The 23,039-nt window shown below is 35.8% G+C and overlaps 5 protein-coding genes across 5 annotated transcripts in view; 1 reads left to right on the top strand and 4 right to left on the bottom strand.

Moving 5' to 3' along the window:
* LOC105174998 (probable LRR receptor-like serine/threonine-protein kinase At4g26540) lies at positions 279 to 4,245 on the bottom strand. Its single transcript, XM_011097286.2, has 2 exons — positions 1,197 to 4,245; positions 279 to 1,107 (listed from the first exon to the last, which is right to left on the bottom strand). The coding sequence occupies exons 1-2, from the start codon at positions 4,021 to 4,023 to the stop codon at positions 653 to 655; spliced, it is 3,282 nt and encodes a 1,093-aa protein (XP_011095588.1). The 5' UTR covers positions 4,024 to 4,245; the 3' UTR covers positions 279 to 652.
* LOC105174997 (protein transport protein SFT2) lies at positions 10,771 to 12,937 on the bottom strand. Its single transcript, XM_011097285.2, has 4 exons — positions 12,567 to 12,937; positions 11,346 to 11,613; positions 11,145 to 11,249; positions 10,771 to 10,975 (listed from the first exon to the last, which is right to left on the bottom strand). Exons 1-4 carry the CDS (start codon positions 12,779 to 12,781, stop codon positions 10,865 to 10,867), a joined length of 699 nt encoding a protein of 232 aa, XP_011095587.1. The 5' UTR covers positions 12,782 to 12,937; the 3' UTR covers positions 10,771 to 10,864.
* LOC105174996 (peptidyl-prolyl cis-trans isomerase FKBP16-1, chloroplastic) lies at positions 13,154 to 16,467 on the bottom strand. Its single transcript, XM_011097284.2, has 8 exons — positions 16,261 to 16,467; positions 15,675 to 15,863; positions 15,551 to 15,585; positions 15,093 to 15,186; positions 14,919 to 14,979; positions 14,362 to 14,407; positions 14,179 to 14,249; positions 13,154 to 14,027 (listed from the first exon to the last, which is right to left on the bottom strand). The coding sequence occupies exons 1-8, from the start codon at positions 16,314 to 16,316 to the stop codon at positions 13,950 to 13,952; spliced, it is 630 nt and encodes a 209-aa protein (XP_011095586.1). The 5' UTR covers positions 16,317 to 16,467; the 3' UTR covers positions 13,154 to 13,949.
* LOC105174995 (transcription factor DIVARICATA-like) lies at positions 18,884 to 20,890 on the top strand. The gene is made up of 2 exons (XM_011097283.2): positions 18,884 to 19,657; positions 20,188 to 20,890. Exons 1-2 carry the CDS (start codon positions 19,311 to 19,313, stop codon positions 20,393 to 20,395), a joined length of 555 nt encoding a protein of 184 aa, XP_011095585.1. The 5' UTR covers positions 18,884 to 19,310; the 3' UTR covers positions 20,396 to 20,890.
* The window catches only part of LOC105175163 (coiled-coil domain-containing protein 22), a 3,445-nt gene continuing 1,047 nt past the window's right edge, over positions 20,642 to 23,039 (bottom strand). The window contains exons 3-7 of the mRNA XM_020698402.1: positions 22,876 to 23,034; positions 22,415 to 22,608; positions 22,170 to 22,328; positions 21,254 to 21,478; positions 20,642 to 21,104 (exon numbers count right to left, since the gene is read on the bottom strand). Of these exons, the coding sequence (XP_020554061.1) occupies positions 20,867 to 21,104; positions 21,254 to 21,478; positions 22,170 to 22,328; positions 22,415 to 22,608; positions 22,876 to 23,034 (975 nt within the window). The 3' untranslated portion in view covers positions 20,642 to 20,866. The remainder of the gene's footprint in view (positions 21,105 to 21,253; positions 21,479 to 22,169; positions 22,329 to 22,414; positions 22,609 to 22,875; positions 23,035 to 23,039) is intronic.

Here is a 23,039-nt window from a genome sequence, read left to right as displayed (position 1 = left end):
ATACATAGAAACCATATGCTTATGTGATGCACCCACACTGCTGTTATGATATTTCTGCTTCACCTACTCATATTATGTTTATTAAATCCCATTTCTGCCCATTACCTGTGCATGTTTCTGTCTGTGGGTCGAAGGATTCTACTGCATTATTTGTTTGAAAGGGCTCTTTAATGCTCAAAAAGTTTTCTTGATACATCATTTAACAGGTGATGGGACTTGGGAGCGCTGGAATAGTAGGGAGGAGGTAGGAAGGAACGCGAGGGCTCTATATAAGAAAATATGGAGAATCTTGACTTCTTTGCAATAAATACCAATTGCGAGAATACAATACTCAATCATTGCTCGAGCTTCTACATATTCTTGATATGTAAAGGCGTCCCCTTTTTTATAGTACATCTACTCACGTGTACGAGGGCAGAAACGAGATTCAATCATGACCCCCTTCTTGTCCTTCCTCCAACATGCCATTTTGTTCTTTTCCTTACTTGAATTCACTCTTAGTCAACCACCGGTTGTTACACTCTACAGAACTATTAACAAGAAATACAACCTCTGTTAAGCGAAAATATGGTGTCCACACTGAGATCACATGTACTATCTATGAATTCTCCTACATAATATGCACAAAGAGCACTTTTCTTTGAACCCTTAATCAAGCCGAATCATCGGAGAATGCAAAAGAGCAGCTAGAGGATCCTTGTGCAATCACTTTCTTAGGAGGGGGCGATTTAGGAGCGGCTGATAAACTTCCCTTCAGCATGTCAGCGTCTGGCCTCACAGGGTCCACATACCGAATTTCTTTGAGCATGGCCACCACATCCTTCATCATTGGGCGATCATCGGCCCGTGTGCTGAGGCACAGAAAAGCCACAGCCAATGTTTGTAGCATTTCATGCATCTGAGGGTCAGCCCTCCCCCTCAGCTTTGGGTCCAGTATATCAACCGGATCGCGCTTACTGTTCAAGTGGTCGCGAACCCATTGAACCAAATGCGCTCCCCCTGGCAATGTTGGGTCTAATGGGTGCCTTCCTGTCAGGACCTCCAGAAGGACCACACCGAAGCTGTATATGTCACTCTTCTCTGTGATGCGTTGCATGGAAGCATGTTCTGTGAAAGCAACAGCTAAGTGTTAAAAACTAAACAAGTTAATCTTATGTTGCTGATAAATTTGCGAAGTGAATTTGAAGTGTATTTACCTGGAGCCATGTAGCCATAAGAACCGGCTAAATGAGGCCTTTGACTCTGTTTTGAAGTATCAGTTTTATCAATTTCACTGTTGACAAGCCTAGCCAGGCCAAAGTCAGCAAGATATGGCTCCATTCGAGGGCCTAATAACACATTCATTGCTTTGACATCCCCATGCATGATAGGGGGAACACAGTCATGGTGTAAGTATGCAAGTGCATGAGCAATCCCGAGGATGACGTCGTATCTTGCCTCCCATTCTGCTCCTCCCTTGCCAGCTCCATGAAGAAGTGAGCTCAAGCTCCCATTAGGAAGATAATCATAGAACAGCAGTTTCAGTGTCTGGTTCGAACCCCAACCTAGGAGTCTCACAATGTTCTTGTGTCTTATTGAACCAAGAGTTCGAATTTCAGAACTGAATGCTCCTGATTCTTCTGATGACCACATCTTTTTAACTGCCAGTGTTTCCCCATCAGGAATTGTTACCTTGTACACAACACCGGAGCTTCCAGTCCCGATGACGTTTGACGATGTGAGGTTTCTCACTATGTCATCAATTGAGAACTCCAGCTTCTGATAAAATGTCATCTCCCAAGTATCAGTTTCCATGGATTTAACATTGGCCATCCGGGTCTTGACTAGCACGTAAATAGCAAGTAGCACGAGTACTACACTGGTGCTGACAAGGATCGCCATTGCTAGCTTCATGGTGGTTCTAGCATGGCCAGGAGAACCCATGCCGTCAGCTGGAGTTTTAACTCCACCAGCGATGTATAGGTCCTTGTTGCCTGCAAGATCACTGAGAGGCAGCTTGCGGAAGAAGGGAGTATTGGGCAAATCACCGGAGAATTCATTGAACGAAACATTTAGGGACACAAGGTTCTGAAGGTTTTTGAGGATGTCTAGTTTCCCAGATAGCTTGTTGTAGGAAAGATCAAGGTTTCCTAGCTTGTCAAGATCCGAAAACTCAGAAGGGATTTCACCTGTTAGTTGATTACAGCTCAGGTTCAGAGAGATTTCAAGTGATGGGAGTTGGCCCAACTCTTTAGGGATGTCACCTGAAAAACCATTGTTTCCAAGATCCAACAGTTGTAGCCTATTGCAGGACATGATCTCTGCTGGAATTTTGCCAGAAAGTTGGTTTTTTCCGAGATTCAGTTTGGTTAATTCGGTTAGGGAACCAATGGTAGGGCTTAGTGGACCTGTGAGCCTGTTGTCTGAAATGTCAACAAACTGTAGACTTTTGGGCAGAGTATCAGGGAGAGGGCCAGTGAGTGCATTTGAATGAAGATCAAGAAACTCAAGATTTTCACACCCGGAAATTGGAGGAGGAATGCCTCCCACAAGCCGATTGTTACTCATATCAAGGAAATTTAAACTTTTCAAGTTCCCGATTTCTGATGGAACAGTACCCCCCAACCTGTTACCACTAATCCTGAATCTGTACAAGTTTGTACAGTTCCCAATATCAGATGGTATAAACCCTGTCAGGTTATTGGAAATTAGCAGCAATTTGGTTAAGTTTGTCAATGAAAAAATCTGTTTAGGGACCGGGCCAAAGAGCTGATTATAAGAAAGATCAAGAGCTTGGAGATTCTCACACTCGGATAAAGATTCTGGGATATTGCCTGTTAAGTTATTCTTCCAGGCGAAAAACAGATTCAAGCTCGTTAATTTGCCAATCTGAACCGGAATTTCCCCGGTAATCTCATTGTTGTCAACTTCCAAATGAGTCAGAGCAGAGCAATTAGTTATCTCGGAAGGTATAGTACCTGATAGTTGATTAACGCTCAGCTGCAGTTCTTCGAGCTTGAAAAGATTTCCAAAGCTCGTCGGTATGCTTCCTGTCAAGAGATTCTCTGATAAATCTATGACTCTTAAGTCTGTGCAGCTCCCAAGTTCGGCTGGAATTGTACCAACCAAACTGTTCTGCCACAATAATAGACTTTGAAGCTTCCTGAGCTCCCCTATCCTCCTCGGAATGGAACCGGTGATGGAATTCTGATACAAGTACAGATTCTGCAACTCAGTGCAATCTCCTAACTCTTCCGGAATGGGACCGGACAGCAGAGATGTGTATATTGCTATAGTTTGAAGCCTTTTCAGCCTCCCAATTGACGACGGAAGACTCCCAGAAATGCCGGTTTCAGCAAGGCCTAGCACAACCAAGTTGGTGCAGTTTCCAATCTCCAAAGGCAATTCTCCCTTGAGATTTTGATTCCCACCGGCTCTTAATGCTTCAAGATTGCTCAGTTTTCCTATACTCTTTGGGATTTCACCACTTAGCTGATTGTCGAAGAGCATAAGGTGCTTGAGACTGGACAGGTTCCCAATGTCCAAAGGGATGCTGCCCTGGATAGAGTTCGTGTTGAGAGACAAGAACTGCAACTTGCTGAGCCTGCATATTTCCCCTGGAATCTCACCGGATATTGCGTTATCGCTTATATCAATTAGAACCAGCTCAAGATAGTCCCCAAACTCTCTCGGGATCGTGCCGGTGATATTGGTTGATGAGAGAATGAGAGTGTTCAAGAACTTGAGTGGCTGCAAATTTGAAGGCAAGGGCCCCTGCAGGTCTACAGACTTCAAACTTATCTTGTCGACGTCGCCATTGGAGTTGCAGTGTATCCCAAACCAAGAGCAGGGATTCTGATCCAAAGAATTCCAAGAATAGAGGGCATTGGTTGAGTCATTCAAACTGTTCTTCCATGCCAACAGAGCACGGCCCTGCTCATCAATGGAATAGCAACTTAAAAAGAGAAGAGAGCCAATGAACAGGCGTAAGGTGAAGGAGAAGACACTAGGAAAAGGCAGAGGGTTGCTTAAGGGTGCAGGCATTGCTGCAAGCAAAGAGAAGGTGATGGAAGGTTTCTTGGGGATTGTTGAGTGCTGAACCCCCCATGGTTTTGTTTATAGATGAAAAGCAGGAAGATCTGGATCCAACACCACTTTTATTTTTTCTATTTATTTATTATAATTATTGTATTTGGAGATGGTATTAAGGCAAGATGGTGATGCAGATGGGCTCTTTTGGTCTTATTTCAGACATAATTTAATCAATCTGAGGATTACATTAGTTTAATTGTCCACTCTTTTGCCTCTGCTGTCCCTGTCCAGGTAAGTTTCTTGGATTTTAGCTTCTTGAACCCACATAGCCATGTTCTTACATTGCACTGAACATCTATACATCTTCTTGGGTAGTTTTCACTGCCACCCCAAGCTAGTGGCTCTTAATTGCCCTCCGGACACTATACATTTCCATCAGTTTTCTTCTTCTTTTTTCCATGACAATAACTCATCCCTCCCCTTTCTGTTCGAATCTTTTATTACAAATTCATCTCGCATCTCATACTGCACTTCATATATACACGTCAAATATGTAAAATTTGTATTATATACATAACACCGAACGATATGAGATGCTATTATACTTTAACAATGGGCGTTGTTGTACTTTAGCAGTAGGTGTTGATTAAATTTAGTTATTTGATATTAATAATTAGTATATAACTTGTTATAATTGTTAGCTATGAGATATAAATATTTGACATTAATAATTGTAACCGATTTATTCAAAAAACAATACTTCATCGCTTCATTCCAAAATAATAATAATAATAATACAAAATACAGCACGAATTCTCACTCTAATTTCAGTATCTGCAACACAAGCACAGAATATGTCACACTATTCACTCCTCCTCTGCATTTGCAACAGCTTATTCAATGTACATTAATTCAACTGCATGCTGAATTTTTATTTTTATTTTTATTTTTATTTTTTTTGAAAAAAATACTAAAGTCAAAAAAAGAAATAATTGTTCTTTATGTCATATAGTGGGGAATTAATAGCTGAGTAGTAGTAGCAGTGAAATAAAATAAATGTTAGTATTAATCAGGCCATTTAAGGGCCATCTTGTGAACAGTTTGCTTCTGCTTTATTGTTGAAATGGACTTCAAACAACCATCCCTACTCCATATTTTTCCATCAATTTTTTATACCCCTGCACTATTTTTTTATAATCTTAAAAATACCCTTCAATTTATAAGATAATTAACTTATTTAAATTTTTTAAATTTTATAATAAATTAACTATTCAATTGATATATATTATTCTTATTATAATGTACTTTAATACATAATAATTATTTATTATATGTACGTAGAAAAAACGTACCACAATTATGTATATATAGCCATGTTGATTCAATTAATTAGCAAGAAGGGTAGGGATGGTCCAAATCTCTGCAACTCTATCACTCATCCACATGTTGCTTTTTTTTTAAAATTCCATTTCAGAGTCTTTTTAACTTTGAATTTCAAAGTGGGTACTATTTTTCACTATTTCTGGAAGCTATTTTTGAAAATTACCTGCTCAGTTAATTCCCTCCCATAAGGCTGAAACTTCAGTTGCCGCTCAAGTAGACTGTAAATTTTTAGGGTAAAATTAGTCGGCTGTCAAAAAAATGGCAATTCAAATACGTCATGTGTATAAAAATCACGTCCATTTCTATATTTTCAAAATTAGGTGATACATATGCACGCGTAATACATGAGAAGAGATCAAATCGAACACCTTCTTAAAAAAGAAATTAAAAAAAAAAAAATAGAAAATCGAAAAGACAAGAAGTGGTAATAAATCCGAATCATAGGGATGTGGTGGTAGTTATTCATAGAAGAACAAGTGTGAGAAGTGTTTAAGGTAATACTAAAATAATTAATGAATTAAGTTTGATTAATGAAGCATGGAATCTGTGAGTAGTGAAGCCCACATGACTCACCAAGAAGTAACCTAATTTTCAGATGTTTAATAATAATCTGCAAATCTGGACATGCTGTCGGCCTGCTTTGCTGTAAAGGATTAAAGAATACTAAAACTGGATTAATTAAGAATATCTCCACACTCTCACATCTAATTATGTTTCTTAATCACGTTAATTAAGACAATCAATCAACAAAAAACAAAAACCTCTATGTATTAAATTATGATGTCACTCACGGGAAGAGACTTTGTAGTTAAAGATGCATTCATCCCTATGTAATTCCTTCCTTACATTCAAGTTTGTAGTCAGACATAATTTACATTGGACTATGTTATAAAATAGGATAAAATTACTACTACTCTTTTTGCTTACTTTTCAAGTTAGGGATCAAACTCAAACTACTCAAATTAAAACTTGTACTAGTTTCTTGTGTTCTTGAGTTGCATGCCGCTGGAATGTTTGTTTAATCATACTACAATTAATTTTATTTTATTTTTAATATAAAAAAGATCTGAACAGTTTCGACTGCCATAATTCGCAACATTTTTCAAGAATCATACTTTGTTTATAAGGGTACTTACAGATTGAAATCGGACACGTAATTTTCTGTGGACAAGTGGTTTGTCTTTATTAACTCAGTCAGACTGCGTTAGTGATCAGTTTGTGGCGCGACGTATCGCGGGACGGGGATGAAATAGTGGACCCTAAACGTAAAAGCTTAAGTTAAAGATGGGAAAATGAAATATGTACGTCACTAGTTTATCACTTTCCCAATACAAACAAGGTAAACTTTGTGTACAATTTAGGGTGATGGCTACTTGACATGCTCATGTACAAGTTAGGCCATAAGCTCTAAATATTAGAATCAAAGGGGAAAAAGCAGTGAGGAAAAAGATGTAAGAGCCTCCTCACCCAGAAAAATAAAAAGGACAACAATAACATTAAAAGAAGAGACAAACATATTTTAGTACATATATTGTTGGTGAGAAAACTTTGGTCCCTTTTCTCATCCATACTTTTGTAATATTTTGGCATCCAAAAAAGATAGCTTTTTTAACTACCCTGTCTGGTGCTGTGTAAAAGCTACGTTTGTTACATAGTGGTGAAGTGATGCTGCACTATTAATTACTACTACACCACAATCCACATTCTTGGCCTGACAATTCTAGCTGTTCCACATTTTTCTCAAACAATTCAAACATCCCCCCTTAATTGTAATTCCATGTCAAATTTATGTTAGACTAATTACTTGATATAGTATATTGATCCGGGTCGAGGTTAAAAGTTAGCAGTCCATCTTGAATAAGTGGGGTCTTCTCGTCCACGTGGGATGAAAGCTTGGAGTTGACTAAAAAATGACTTTTAATTTGGCTTGCAGTAAAGATCAATAGGTTTGTTAAGATAATCCTCAGCTAAAATTCTACAATATTATGTTAGTTCGCTTGGAAGTACAATGAGATTGGAGAGAGAGACCTCACCACTCACTAATGCATACCTATCGTACAAAATATTAAAGTATCCATAAGAGCGATCTGTGTATCATAGGTCATACGATTGGTTCACGCGTCAAGTAACCAACCCACATATGAACTAGTAATCAGTGGTTGACTTTGGGGTTATCAGGTCATGTGGGTAAGATTTGGATAAAAAGACACGATTAGTATTTGATGAATTTCACAGTTTTAGAAGGTAAATCCATTTTTGAACGGCCTTATACTGCATAACCTCATCATGTATTATACTAACTTTTCCACTTAGTTTAATCTAAACAATCACTGTTGGGGGACTTAATCTGATTAAAACCCCAAATGGCCGAAATTAAATATTAAAAAAAGAGAGTAGAAAGATAAATGTAAGAGAGATTGGTGAAGATGTAAATTGGCTCCCACATGAGATGATGAGGATCAATGAACAAAAATCTGATATGGATTTGTATATATATATAGGGCACATGATTTGAACAATTATAGTACAGATTTTGTGTACATATTTGTTAAGAGAGAAGGGTAAGGGTAATAAAAATTGAGACATTGGCAGAATGTGGGTGTCTTTAAACATGTCAATTGGAAGACATTACTTTTAGGAACGTGCCATCTTATGACTCTCCATTTTAAGCCATCAATATATATATATATATATATATATATATATATAATTGTATATATATATATATATATATATATATATATATATATATATATATATATATATATATATAATCTTTTCTTTCTCCAGAAAAAAAACTGATAATTATTATTATTATTATTAATTAACAAGAGAAAATAAAAAGAAATATTTACATGTGGGAAATGGTATTTGATCAGATTTCAAATTGAAAACCCTGATACGTGTGATGAGATTGGAGAATTCTTGATCTTGATCTTCATCTGCCCTACCACATCAATCATAGTTATCATCACCAACTCATCAAATTTGTTACTTCGGCATACAATATCATTGCCACTTTATCCATTAAACCTTCCAACTCTTTTTTCCCATCTTTCCAATAAAAAAAAAAAAAGAGCTAATCATCATCCTAAAAATTAATTAGAAGAGCACGAAATCTAGGTTTTTTTTTACTATCGACATGGATTCTGTAATTATATAAAAAAAATATTATTTGCATAAATAAATTATAGATCATGGAGTGTAAATGTAATCTCTTAATATTATTTAGGGATAATTACACATTCCTCCTCTAAAGTTTGGTATAATTACACGTAGACCTCCTATGATTTAGAAAATTATACCTAGCACCCCTAGTGTTTACCATTCATTAGTCAAAATTTACTAAATTTGTTGATATTAATAAAAAAAATTAATATTAACCATCGATTGACTTATTACTGACTTAATCCAAGTTAATAATTTTTTCGACTAAACTACCCTTGTAACAGTAAAAATATACATCCTCATATGCATTAACGCATAAAGATGTAGGAGAATAATTTGGACATAAAAATATTTATTTGACCTGTAATAAATCTAATAAATCTAGATACAAATTTTCAAATCTCAAAGAATTTATGTGTAATTATACCCAACGTTATAGGAGGAAATTGTAATTGTGCCTTAATAGTATTTATTGTCATAGTGAAATACAAGGTGAATTCAATTTGAAGACTAATTTGGCTTGGAATATTTGTTTGGTAAAGTTGATGTTTGGAGTAATATTATTTATAAAGTAGAGTGGTTATAAAAACAAAGTTAAGTAAGGGGGGTAAGGTCAAGTCATGTCCCCTCTACACCCTAATAAGTCTTTGTCTTTCCTTAATTTCGGGACTCTGCAGATCACTAATCCTTTTTGGCCTGCTTATTAATATGATATATAATTAGGTGCAAAAGTAGACAACATTAATAACATCTTTAACTTTCTTATACATATATTTACAAAAAAGGAAAAGAAAAAAAGCTCTTTTAGCTTTTACTATAATAACAAATCCTCACATCTTAATGTGGTTTTCATTGATCTCAGTCAAAATTCGTGTGCCCAATTCTATACTTTATTTATTTTTATAATTGGAAAACATTTTCTTTTTTTTTTTTTGGGGGGGGGGTTTTTTTTTTTTTTTTTTTGGGGGGGGGGGTATTTTTTATTTACATTAGCTTTATTTTTTATACCTTTTTTTCAATTTCTCGATTTTTCTATCACTTATGGCCTTTTTTTTTCTTTCCAATTTTTAACTATTGCTTATTACTGAAACATTTATCTTCTCTGGTCAGACACTGATTCTTTCAAATAATATATTTATTATTTAAAATAATTTAATTTTTAAATATTATGCACGCAAGCGTATCGCGGACCGTTGAGTGATAGTAATAACTAGCATACCCAAGAAGTTGAAGGAAGGAACTAAAAGGGAAACCAAATGAGAGTACAACAGAAAAGGCATAGGGTACTGGGGCAGGCAGAATCACCTGCTCCTCCGTGGCCTTTTTATTGAGGAAAGCGGGCCAATGAATTGGTCTGAGCTGGAGAGAGCAATTTATGAGGCTGGGGTTGGGAGCGTTGTAGAGCCCATGTAAAATAATGGAGATTTTTCTGATGTTTGTGGTGTGAGCCCCTCACATGTTTCTCTAGTGACTTGTGACCTAATACTTTGGCCCCTTAAAACATGCATTGTTCAACAGCTCAATAACTCTCAAGATAATTTAGAAAATTACCCAAAAGGAGGTTCTTTTTCCCTCATATTTCGACGGCCCAAATTTTACTATGCGCTCAAAAAGGTATTCACATTACAATATCTATGTGGGTTTCGCCATCATTAAAGGAGCAGCTCATAAGATTGAGGGCTGGCTTTGGAAATCGAAACGCGTTCATGAAATGTTGATGTAATTGGTGATGTAATAGATCTCTCTCTATCAGGGTTGCAAAAGGAAAATCAAGTGTTCCCTGATAATTTGGAGACCAGAATGTTTCCTAAATTTAGGAGGAAAGATCCAGATATAGCCTGATAGGAGAGCCTTTTATGATCCAATCTTGAATTAGGGAAAGTTCTATGAAGAGGACCAAAAAAAAAAAAGAAAAAGAAGAAGAAGAAAGAAAAGGAAAATCATCAATGATAAAGCATAAGGTACTAACATTGAAGATGGAAGATTGTTTTTCTTGATGTTTTACGCACTGAAATCATCATAGAAGTAAAGATAGCATTACGCAATGGAAATGAACAATGTGCAACCAGTTATCACAACTACACAGAATATGCATGTCAACTTTGAATTTGACCAAAAAAAAAGTGCTTGGTGTTGATTTTTTTACTGCGTTACAAGTGTGTATACACAAAATCCACGGAAACAAAGAAAATTTTCCCTTAATCCAAATGATGTGAAGTGAAAATCATGATCAAAGACCAAAAATTCAAGTATACACATCCTTTTTGCTAAGAGAGACAACTACAAAAACGCATTGCAAATGTCACCTCCCAAAGCACTTCAAAATAGAAGATGTTATGGATGCTGAAAGGAACTTCAGTCCGGCTGATCCACCAGGAAAATAAGAGATAGCATAGTATGCTAGTGCCATGACCTACAAACCCAGGCAGCATTTCGGGATCAGACAACTATTTGACTAATTGTTTCTTTCTTATTATTAGATGGGGAATTCTGTTCTTGAATAGAAAATTATAAGAGAAATATTCAAATGGAAGCTAACTGCCAAACAGAAATGCTAAAGTAAAAAGCATAATTCTTAATACCTGAAGCACAGAAAAGAGCACGCTTAGAACATAGCTGTGAAGCACCATAGAGACATATATAGTCCCAATCATGCTGCCGATGAACCCTAATGTAAAAGGAAGCCTCTGATAGAGAGAAGCAAAATAAAAAGAATATTAGTGGAGATGCAACTGATCCAGAAAGACAGTAGCAAGACTTATTATGTAAAAGTGATGGAGCACCTCCTTTGAGAACATGTGGTTAAACTGATTTTTTGGACCTCTAAGGGCAAAAAAGGATCCGATGATGAAGGCACACCCAACAGTAAAGCAGATGGCAAATTTCTGAGGCACCAGCACAATCACCGGAAGAAATAAAGTAAATGCTATAAAAATGAAGAAAACTCCACTCCCCAGGAGCAAGCCAAAATACATGAGTGCTTTTCCAGAAGGGATGCTACTCGTGGCAGACTGGAAATTCCCAGGCAAATCTTTGACTCCTTTTGTAACCCTGCGTACACAAGAATTACACTTAGAAAAAAAACAAGGTATATGAAAAATGGCCTCCAAGTAGTCTGCTAATATACGCTAGCTTAAGAAAAAGAAGGTGTTAGCTCATTAGTGACAAGGGAAAAAGAATTATAGATAAATCACAAATTCCAATCTAAATACCCTAGAACAACATAACCTGGATATTCTAATTCTTCTCCTTATTTTGCCCTAAGAACATGTTTTAGGCTATCTCAGAACACTTCCTCAAGTGAAAATGAATGAGTGGATGGATCTTTTGTGGTTGTTTCTCACAACCTATAGCTAAATAGCTCCCCCATTATCTATAAAGACCGTTTTCATACAGCCACGAATTTCACTTCGACAATTTCAGTGATTATTCAAATTCTTTTGGATTCCCAAATTGTCATATGCATCATAAGGAAAAAGCATATTCACCGGCCAATGGTGTTCGAACTAAATGGATTTCCTTAGACTACACATTCACCCTCAAACTGGCAGCAAGCTTACCGGGTTTAGTCTCTTGTTGTTTAAACACTTGAAACTTTGCCAACTTTGTATCCCCTTAATACATCAACGTCATATAATTTCACAGCTACATCGTATTTCTCACAAATTTTCGTCACCGATCTCATTTTGTACACCAGAAGGCTTTCAGCTGTCTAGTATAGCGGCCTTTAATACTTCATTACCTGTTAGTCTCTTAAATGAGTGAAACCGTACACTAATAACTCTTAGGCATTCGATTGGTCATCACGTACATGATCCCCCACCCAATTCACCTCTACGAGAAAAGTCTTAGCCGCTTTCACTAATCAAATCCCACATTTCACATGGTTTCAGGAGTATCATTCAAATTAACAAAGGAAAGAAGGATGTATAATAAACAGCACACATCTTAGATACTGTAAAACATATGGAAAGAGATAGCTTGGGAAAGGATCTAAATCTTACACATTGAATGTGCCAGATACGGTGTCGTTGGCGGACCTCACAGCTGCTTCGATATCGAACACACCGCCGAGGGAGGCCCCGCTGCTACTCTCTTCGGAAGATCTAGCTGTTGCGTATGAATTCCAATCTGCAAGCAGAGAAGACGACGATGACGACGCCGTTCGTTGGACGGAATTTTCATTATCACCAAAACCGCCCGAGAACCAATTCTGCATTGTAACGCTTTCCGGATCTGCTGTGTATGAATCAAAAGGCTGTGGCTCTTAGTGGGGGCAAAAAGCAAACGCAACCAACCACTCGCCAGTCGCCAGCCGTAGGTGTTAAGCAACAGTGAGCAACCGCCTTTGCCTGGTCAGTGGTCGCCACCACTAATGATTTCTTGTCTTGCTTATTGATTTTCAGAGTAGAGATTATTTTAAGTGGAACATTGAGTTTTATTATTAAAAAATTCTATTAGTGAATAAGTAAAAATAAATTACAGTTATATGTTAATTGAAGATTATAATATAATCCTCTAATTCATGTAGAAAAAATTCAGAATAATTCTAATAATGACATTGACAATAATATAAAAGAATAATAGTTACATGCCCCGGCAAGCTAAAGTTTTAAAAGGAAAAACCTCAAAAGGATACCATATTTGTACTATATTTTGAATTTACTAGTTCGCCCAGCTCAAGCTTAGATTCAAGCTTTTTAGGGTAAGTTGCAATGATTTTTTTTTATTTTTTGTAAAATTATAAATACGTTCCCTTAAGAATATTAGTGTAATATACCTTAAAAAATATGTGTGTAAACTTTTTAAATAAGAATGCATTTATAATCATATCGACAACCTCAAAGGTGCAATCATAATTTTTAAAAAAATAAAGGACATCTGTATATTTAAATCTAAATTCAATTGGTATAGATATAACATATTCTAATTTTTAAATGAGTTCAAGATTGAGCCAAATTATAGAAAGCTCCAGTTCCACAGAGAGCAATCCGTTCAAGTGCACAAACCAAAGATTAGTCGCTGATATTTTAATTCGCTAGGACAATCCCGCAATTCCATTCATTGTTGCAGCGGTTTCTTAACGGGAGGCTACCGGAAAAAATTGCTCAATGCTGATCATTACCTTCAGTAGCCATAATTCACAGCTACAACAACGTATATCAGCTACTAAGCTGCATCATTTGGTCACCATCATTGCATTTGTCAGCTACACATGATGGCAGCAACTGACAATGGGAAACAAGAAGGTGAAGCCAAGGAATTAATATTGGATCGATGATCTATTTACACATCTTGTTCAGGGATGAAATCACAAGATCATCTAAGGTGTCCATCAATTCCATCTGGCATGTAAGATTTCGAAAACTTGAAATCATAAAGATTACTCATAGGACTTTCAGGAGCTGGACTTCAAAAACTAAAGGCTCCTTTGCATGAGACAAAAGGCTACGGCGAGGACCAAACTGCAGTAAAATCACAAGGATAGACTATTAGTCAGGTGCATGTTGAGAGTATATATGTTTTGCATGCAAGTCTAACATGACAGTTATCACGATAAAAGAAAATGCATAAAATGAAAAATAATGTTAAATTCGTGGAACAGATAAAAAGGACCTCTTCAGGAATAGGTTGTAAAGTGTCGCTAGTATATCCAACAGAAGGAGGTATTAGTGCCCTTCGCTTTCCTGAAGTATGTCAACAGAAATTCAGGAAATCAATACCCTCTTCTTTAAAAGGAAGTATAGCGTCACTAATGCATAGAAAACTTCTATATTAGGAATTAAAGTCTGAACCAACCTCCAACCTTCATGCCGACCAAAACCTCCTTTAGACCTTTTATGATCTGCCATATACAAAAAATTAAACTGTAATATGTAAGATATGTACACTAAAATTCAAAAGTTTTATAAATGAATTACGAATGAATATGTGGTCTTCCTCATGTGGTTTCACATTAATGCTTTTGGACTTGTATATTGGAACGCATTGACTTAGCTGTAATAATTTCAAAATCTCAAGGCCCTGTGTAAATAGTGTTGGGTTGGTCTAGGGAAACATTAATCTCTTGTTCTTAAGTCGACATATGACTTCTAATTTAGAGAATCAAAGAGCATTTTCATTACTTTAAAATATTCGCCCGAGTGTGACCTCATGATAATGAAGTTGATCGGAGATAATAGATAAATCTAATGATGGTAGCAGGAAAGAATTCACCCATAGTTCAAAGTCAAAGTTTCTCAATATAATATAGGATGTGAATTGAAAGGAAATCCAAGCATGAACCAATATGATTAATATGCAACACCATTTCCAAATGCTCTGTACTCCTCCATGGAAGTATTAATTATGCTAACCTGGTCATCATCCAAAGGAAGTATAACCGGAGAACTCTCTCCACTAAACTGATCAACAGTGCTACATATAAAAGAATACATGTCAATGTTCAAAGGATTACATATATTAAGAGAAGCAAAATAATATGTTAAAATACAAACTATCCATTTGACCAAATGCACACGTAATTGTACCTATGAACAAAGTATCCATTCGATCGCCGGCATACGTAATTAAATTCAACAGTGTCTCCTTCATGAGCTTCCTGCCCTTGTCCTTCAACAATGTCTTGGACAGGATATCCAGAAACTTATTAGACATCACAAATAAATCGAACTAGTGCATGTGCTTGAAACATCTCTTTTCACCATACTGCCCCATCCCACCTAGTCCCTATGCTCCTAGAAACTTATTAGACATTACAAATAAATTTTATGTCCCTTCCAGGAGATCTAATTTATGGGAAATAAACAATTTTCAATATATGGGTTCAGCAATGATTTCCAGCAAAGATAGGAATAGCTCAAAGTCCCATCAGCTTTCTGAATGATGCATTTAATATATAAGATATACCCCCTATCTGTCATGCATACATTTGTATAATTGTATGGAAACACAGAGATAAACACAGTTTGATCCTGAAGATATCTACCTTGTATTCTTACTCCACTAGCAAGCTTGACTGTCCTGGATGCTTCAAAAGCAGAACAACCATCAGGTATAGGATCCAAATCCACTACATAACAAAGTAGAGAAAAAGTGTAAGCATCATTTACCTTAGTACATTTGGTTCTCTCATCTCCTGCATTGGGGCAGCAAGAACAGCACAAACATTTCCAAAGACCACATTAACTCCCACAAGCCGAAAAATCGCCCTTCTTGGTACCTTTTTCGCCACAATGGACGGATATCCATCTTTCAAGTGTCTCCCCGCAGAAACCTTGAGGTCCTCAGTTTTCCTAATCCTGTAGTCTTCAAAACATACCCGAGATTCAGCATCTTATACTCAGCTTCCGAGTCCAAAACATCAGTACACAGAAAAGAATACATTGCAGGCCCCAAATTAACGTATACAGATAGGTCTTCAACACAACAAACAAAACAGCTCGCCGAACTTTCTCCTACAATCAATGTTTTGAATAATACATAAATTTTAATTAATTCTATCCTGATTTCAAGTAAATAATTCAAAATCACCATCCTGAAAAAGTGCAGCTAAGCAATTGCGGATACAAAGAAATCTACTACTAGGTTACTAACAGCGCTTCACAAATCGTAGCACGAAAAATGGGACTTCAGAACGAGAAGAAAGCTAATTCGAAAAACATCGGACTGATAATCATTAGAGAAACAGGATTTCACCTCGAAAAAGCAGAGAGAAGTGGCGGCAGACGGACTTGGAATGCAGGAGCTTCCATAGTTCCAGATTAGATTTAGAATAATAATGGATGAGAACCAGACCAACCAAGTAACAAATCCATAACCGTAGACTATCGCTTCGGATTTATATCCGGCCCCAAAGGGAACATCTAGAATACAAAAAATAATCAAATTGCTCAATGCTCGATTTCAAATTAATTCCTAAAAACTGGGATTGCTAATTTAACAATCTTCAGCTTAATAATTCATTTGCCAAAATTTTCAAATTTAGTTCAAGCTTGAGAAAATAATAAAATAATCTAAAAATATCAAACTACTCGAACTCCAATACATCTTGTTATTGCTGGATTGGTTATTAAACAAATCAAATTTAAATATAATATTTAAGTTAAATACTACTTTAAATAAGATTGAACAATAAAGCATTCGACTCGATTCGAGTTATCTATAGCTCCAGAAAAATTCATTTATCCGAACCCTAATAAAAATAAAGATATGCTAAACTACAAGAAAAAGGAAATAATAATCTCCTACCTAGGATTGAAAAATAATCAATCTACTCGATATTCAATTTCAAAATTGATTGGGAGAAATTCGTTTGAGCTCGATTCGTTAATTTAACAAATACAATTTAAACTTCATTTCGTTTCAAGATCATGGCTGCATGCCTCCTCAACATCTTCCCCCACCTTCTCTGCCATTTCTCAAGTAGAATAATTTAATTTTATACATAAATGTTAATGTATCTATGTCTTTTAATTTTGTTTTCTGAATAAAATTTTTCAAACTTGCACTCAGTACTTCTTGGCAAGTTGTAAATAATTAAACCAATTTCAAATCATTTATTTTAGTTGAAGAATCGAGTTTTTTGGTCAAATTGTAATTTACCCTCCTGTATTTTTCCAAACTAGCTAAAAAATCCTTTTGTATTAATTTTAAAAATAAGTTAAAAAGCTCCGATGATTTATAAAATCCTGCGTAAAACTCCCATTTTGTTATAAACTAACATGCCTTTGATACGAAATTGATTGAGTTTTGGCAGATGTTTTACCCTTTTTAAACTAAGAATGACCCTTTTTGACTTATAAAATCACACACATTTTTTTTGTTGTTTTTGAGATTGTTTTTGTGGTTTTTTTATTTTTATTTTTTATCCTTCTAAAAAATAAATAATTTTATTTTTAAATATATTTTGTTTATATTAAAATACAAAAAAAAAAATAAAAAATTAACATTTATAATTTTAATTAAATATCACAATACAAAATTTATATACAATGTTAATTATTTATAATAATTATATATTATTAACTAAAAATACTATATAGATTTAAATTATCGTTTTCAGAATTTAAATAAAAAATTTTTGCTTTCTTTTGAATTTTTTTAAGTTTGAAAAATATATATTAATTTTCTTAATTGTTTAACTTTGAATCAAAAATTAAAATTTAAAGAAGAAAAATTTGGGCAATGACGGTAGCATATCTACGCATGAGATTGTGATCGCCTACCCAGAGAAAATCCGGGCGATCAAACTTGGGCAACGACTACTGTTGCCCCGACGTCGCCTCCCCTTGAGGTGACTGGCGGGTAAGGGCGAGGGGAGAGGGTTTGTTGAATTTTATTAATTTTTTTTAATAATAATTTTATATTTTGTAATTTATAAAGTATTTCTAATATATATTTAAAAATTAAACATAGACCCTTAATCTTTTATTAATCTAACGGCTGAAATGAATTGGCCAAATCTAACAGCTTTTATTCCATTGAAAAAATCCAACGTTCATTAAAATAAAAAATAAAATATAACAGAAAGGGGCATAACGACCATTTAATTAAAAATTTAACATCGTATAGTGGTTTTGATAGAGAGGACAAGTAAGCTATGTTTACGAAAATAGAGGGGTACCCATTTTTAAAATATAAGGGAGTTTTTAGCTGAATTTGAAAATACTTGGGAGTTTTATGTTATTTGGACCGAATTTTTTATCTAAAATTTATATACAATTATATCAATATCTTAATAAATTGAGCAATATATTAATTAAAAATAATAAATAGATAACAATAATTCACATATAGTGAAATAAATATCAATATGTTGGATGGAACTCAAATTGATAATTAATTAATTTAAAATTTAAGTGTTATTACTACAAGTGTCGATTATTACTATAAGTCTATAAGTGTCGATTATTACTACAAGTGTCGATTTAATTATATTCTATTAACTATGCTCTTATACTTAATGAAATTTATTTTTATCTAAAAAAATGCTCTTATAATTAATTAAATTTATTTTTATCGAAAAAAATACATACCATTAATAATATTCTAATATGATTTCATAATATATTTCTCAAACGACGTGTTTTTTTTAAAAAAAAAATCGATTGCACGTTGCACCAATCCGGTAGTTTTTCTTTAATATAGAAATAATTAATTATATCATGACATATAAAATAATATTAAATTTTAAATAATTTTTATAACGAACAGAAATAAAAAATAATAGTAATAATGTGAAATCAGAAATAAATCTAAATAAAAAAAGAGCAAAAAGTCGAAATAATTGAAAAAAAGCAGACATGAAGGGCTCATCGTTTGCTGTTCCGATTTTTGAGGAGAAAATTTAGTAGTTAACCTTATAAACCTCGACGAATCCAAACGGAAAGGAAATTTTGGTGGGAGAGAATCACGACGGGTTAGATTTGGATACGAATTTCGTTGTTTCCTGAAGGAAAAAGAAGAAAAGCTTCAATTAAAGCGAAATCTAACCCGCAGATATTCGCTTTTTGTTTAAGGAATTCTCGCAGTAATCGCGACAAAAAACATTTGTTCACGTGAATTCGATCGGCATTGAGCAGATGAGGAAAAAAGTCCACATTGTGAGTGTTTACCCGGAAAAGCAATAAAGAATCACCCTGTATATATGTACAAAATCACGATTCCAAGCGCTCAAATTCTACCAGTGAAAGAGAGGAAAAAGAAGAAGAGAAGGCGGAAGGATTGGTCACCGCAGGGTCAGGAAGATGGTTAATACGAGTGGCTGCAGTTTAGAAACGGAGATTTCGAGGTGGAGCTGGGAAGAAAACAAGCGATTTGAAAATGGGTTGGTGGAATTCCCTGAAGGTTTCCCCAATCGGTGGGAGAAAATCGCCGCCAGGCTTGGAACGAAATCGGCGGCGGAAGTTGAGCAACACTATGCCGTCTTGTTGGATGACGTGACGGCGATCGAAGCAGGGTTGATTGAGTCGCCGGAGTATGTAGAAAGGGATGCACCACGGTCGTCGGAACCCCAAAAGTACCCTAAATCCGATAAGAAGCCGATCGGCGTTCAGAGGAAAGCAGGCAGACCGTGGACTGAAGATGAACATAGGTAAAATTGATTAAATCGTGTTAACGTTATTATTATATTGCATTATTCTATTACTATTATGGCTTTTTGATTTTCTAATAATGGTAGGGTACAATGTATGCTTGCATTATTCTGATTTCAATGTCTGGGTAGCGATTGAAAACCAAACATAAAATGAAAACAAGATTTTGATACGGAATAGTTAACGAATTTCGAGAACTGAGGATCAAGATTGAATTTTGTCAATCAAAGTAAAATTTGTAAAAACACAAGTAATGGGGGTGGGAAGGAGTATTTCTAGGGCTTAGTATGTAAAATTCTTGAATCAACCTTAAACCTCTGTACACTGCGAATAATAATGGTCCAAAGCAAGACTGCAAATAACTCTTTGTTCAAAATCTCATGGTCACTATAAACTTAGGTTAGTTGGTCTATCTTCTTGCATAAAATTTTTGGTTATTATTCTTGCTTTTCTCTAGCACTCAGTTTCTTCCTCTGTGCTTTCTTTGAGCATGGCATTTTCGTATGTCCTGTTTGTGAAATACATGCAGATTATTTCTTCTCGGATTGGAGAAATATGGAAAAGGAGACTGGAAAAGCATTTCAAGATACGTGGTCCTGACCAGAAATCCTACACAAGTCGCTAGTCATGCCCAGAAGCACTTTGAACGTCAAGAAAAGGAGGAACAAAATAAGAAAAGACGAAGCATATTTGATAGTTCGATTGCTGAAACCTCTATGACTAAGTTCGCTAACTGATTCTCCTTTGAAGTAACTTAGGCTTGATTGAGATGAATTTTAGGACAAGGAATGTAAATATGCTTGTTCTCGTCTGAGGAATTTTATGCTGATTGGTTGGATTTTTTTCATCTGAGTCAATTAGTACTGTGTAAATATGTTTTCCTGTGAGGGTTGAAGCTCCCTGTTATTTCTAATAAAAATTTGAATGCAATCTTACTCGAAGTGATGAGCCCTCATATTATACCAGAATTATGAGTTACAATCTATCCATAAGGGGTTCAAATCTTATAAACCAACGCCAAATGATCCTTAAACGTGTATTCAATGAAGCATATAAATTCCCCTTCTACAGATCTAGTTTCTGAGAGGCACAGAAGCAGTGATCTTGAATTCACGGTTGACTTGAATAGTGACCTCAGTCCGGCAGTTCACAGTTCTAGGTTCTAGAAGGCTAATGGGGATGAACAAGTTTTACAATCTGTGTTTGAACTAATGATTTGCAGGTTCAAGGAGGTGATTTTCTTTTCTAATGGCATCAAGATCTGTTTGTAGCTTGTCCATGTTCAAACTTCTAGCACTAATGATTGCAAGTTTGGCCTCATAATCAGCAGCATCTCTCCTGCTTCTGTCGGTGGCAAGAATCTTTTCAGCAATCTGTTCAAAGCTCTCATGGATATTTGTGAGAAGCCTGTAAGCTTGTCGAGCAACGGGATCTTTCTTCGCTTCCCTGCAATAATCCTCCAGGTCAGTAGGGACACCATCAAGTGGAAACGACAAGAAAGGACTTCAAACAAATGGTGTGTGCACTCAGAATAACCCCAACATTTTTTTTAAAGCCAATCCATGGTAGAAGACCTGTGTAGTAGAAGATTATACCTGAAAATTGCCTCATTAACTATTGCATAAGTTCGATTAAGGCGTTCTTGGATAGTATTACTCTCCAACTGGAGCTCCCTTGTATCTCTCAGGATCCGCTCTATGTCATTATCCTGTTTCCTGCTATTCTTTGTGATTTCATTGATCCGCTCAATGTAGGATCTTCTCGATGCCAGCTTCGGCTGTTTCTCAAGATCTGATGAAAGCTTAGAGAGTTCCTCCTCCCTGGTTGCGATACAAAGTCAGACATGCTCAAGTGAAGAAATTCTAGAAAGCATCAATCAAGCTGCAGCAAGGAACTCGCCGGATCAGTAAGATACAGGCATGCCTGAATTATGCTTGGTCAAATAGACAAAAGAAGAGAAGAAAACAAGAATAATCGTGGCCGCATAGGAAGTAATCATATTCAAAATTACTTCAATACTTAAACTAGCAAACTGGTTTCCCAAAAGTGACCACCATGAGTTTAACAAATGACATTGCACTTTAACATCCTGATAATGTTCTCTGCAGACTCAAGTAGATCACAAGATTTAAATTATTGTAAAATAGTCCCTGAAGGCAGCCATTCGGGTTCTTAGGCTGGTGGGCAGTCAAAAGCTGTATCAGCTTGGCTGAAATGCCTAACTGATGGTCACATAATTGAATTAGTATCAATTAACACTTTCTAAAAAGTGTTACTCGGTGGAGCTTAATACTGAAAAGAACATATACACAATACTTCTTCACCTACAAAACCTTAAGCAGCTCGTGAATATACAGCTGTATTCTATGATGGCCCTTAGTATACTGCAAAACCATCGGAACTCTTGCTGGATAATAGAAATCCAAAATATTGAAAAACAAGGTAAAACGGCGGATTGTTCCCTTCTTCCTTTTAGTTATTTCTTTTATAGTTGCAAATGATGAACCATACCTTCTCTTGATTTCTGACAGAATAGATTCTGTTTCCAACTCAGTTTCTTTCCTTTCCCTAAGTTTTCCGGCTGCCTCTGGATAAAGTCCAATGAGAGACTGCTCAAGGTTTCTTTTTTTCTCTTGCAGAGCTTTTTCTTTTGCATCCCTGCATTGAACGCTAAGAAACCTTCAAAAAGTCTGTTTCTTGTTAATTCAGGTAAACTTAAAGTCGTAGCAGTCGCAGAAGCATTGCCAAATCCCTACCATTCAGTCTCCAGTTCCTTCAGCTTATGTCTTTTGGCTTCCACTTGGTTATTGAGCTGTTCAATGTAAAACTCAAGAGGATGTTGGTCATCAAGTACCATTTCTAGCGCTGCTTCCAATAACCCTCGCTCCTCATCAACATGCTGCAATTCTGAATATTTTGCCACCATTGGCTTCTGAAGCACTTCTTGGTTCTGAAAGACCTCATTCAGTTATTTCATATATATAATATGAAGCCAATAGCAATACTGATTTTTCATTTACCGATATACTAAAAGTTAACTCAAGATAACTGTGCAATTCTCTTTCCTTTTCTTTTCCAATATTAGATTCTGAGTCAGGGTGTAGGAGAACAAGACTATTGCTGCCTACCGTTTGAAAGAGGATGTTACCTCCATGCTTTGACATAATCATGGACAAAATTCAAATACCAACATTTGAATCGACCAACACAAGTTTACCTGAGAACCATCATGATCTCCAGTAGCATTCTTTCTTGAGCTTTCAACCTTTTCGCTCAAATCTGAATCGTGACACCCTGCACTACGTTCACTTGAATCGGAATCTTGCTCTGTAGCCTTAGATGCTTCCACACTGATCTCCACATTGTGTATAACTGAATTAA

Source organism: Sesamum indicum, linkage group LG12, assembly GCF_000512975.1.
Source record: "Sesamum indicum cultivar Zhongzhi No. 13 linkage group LG12, S_indicum_v1.0, whole genome shotgun sequence".
Taxonomy (NCBI): Eukaryota; Viridiplantae; Streptophyta; class Magnoliopsida; order Lamiales; family Pedaliaceae; genus Sesamum; species Sesamum indicum.
This window is presented reverse-complemented; position numbering and strand designations above follow the sequence as displayed.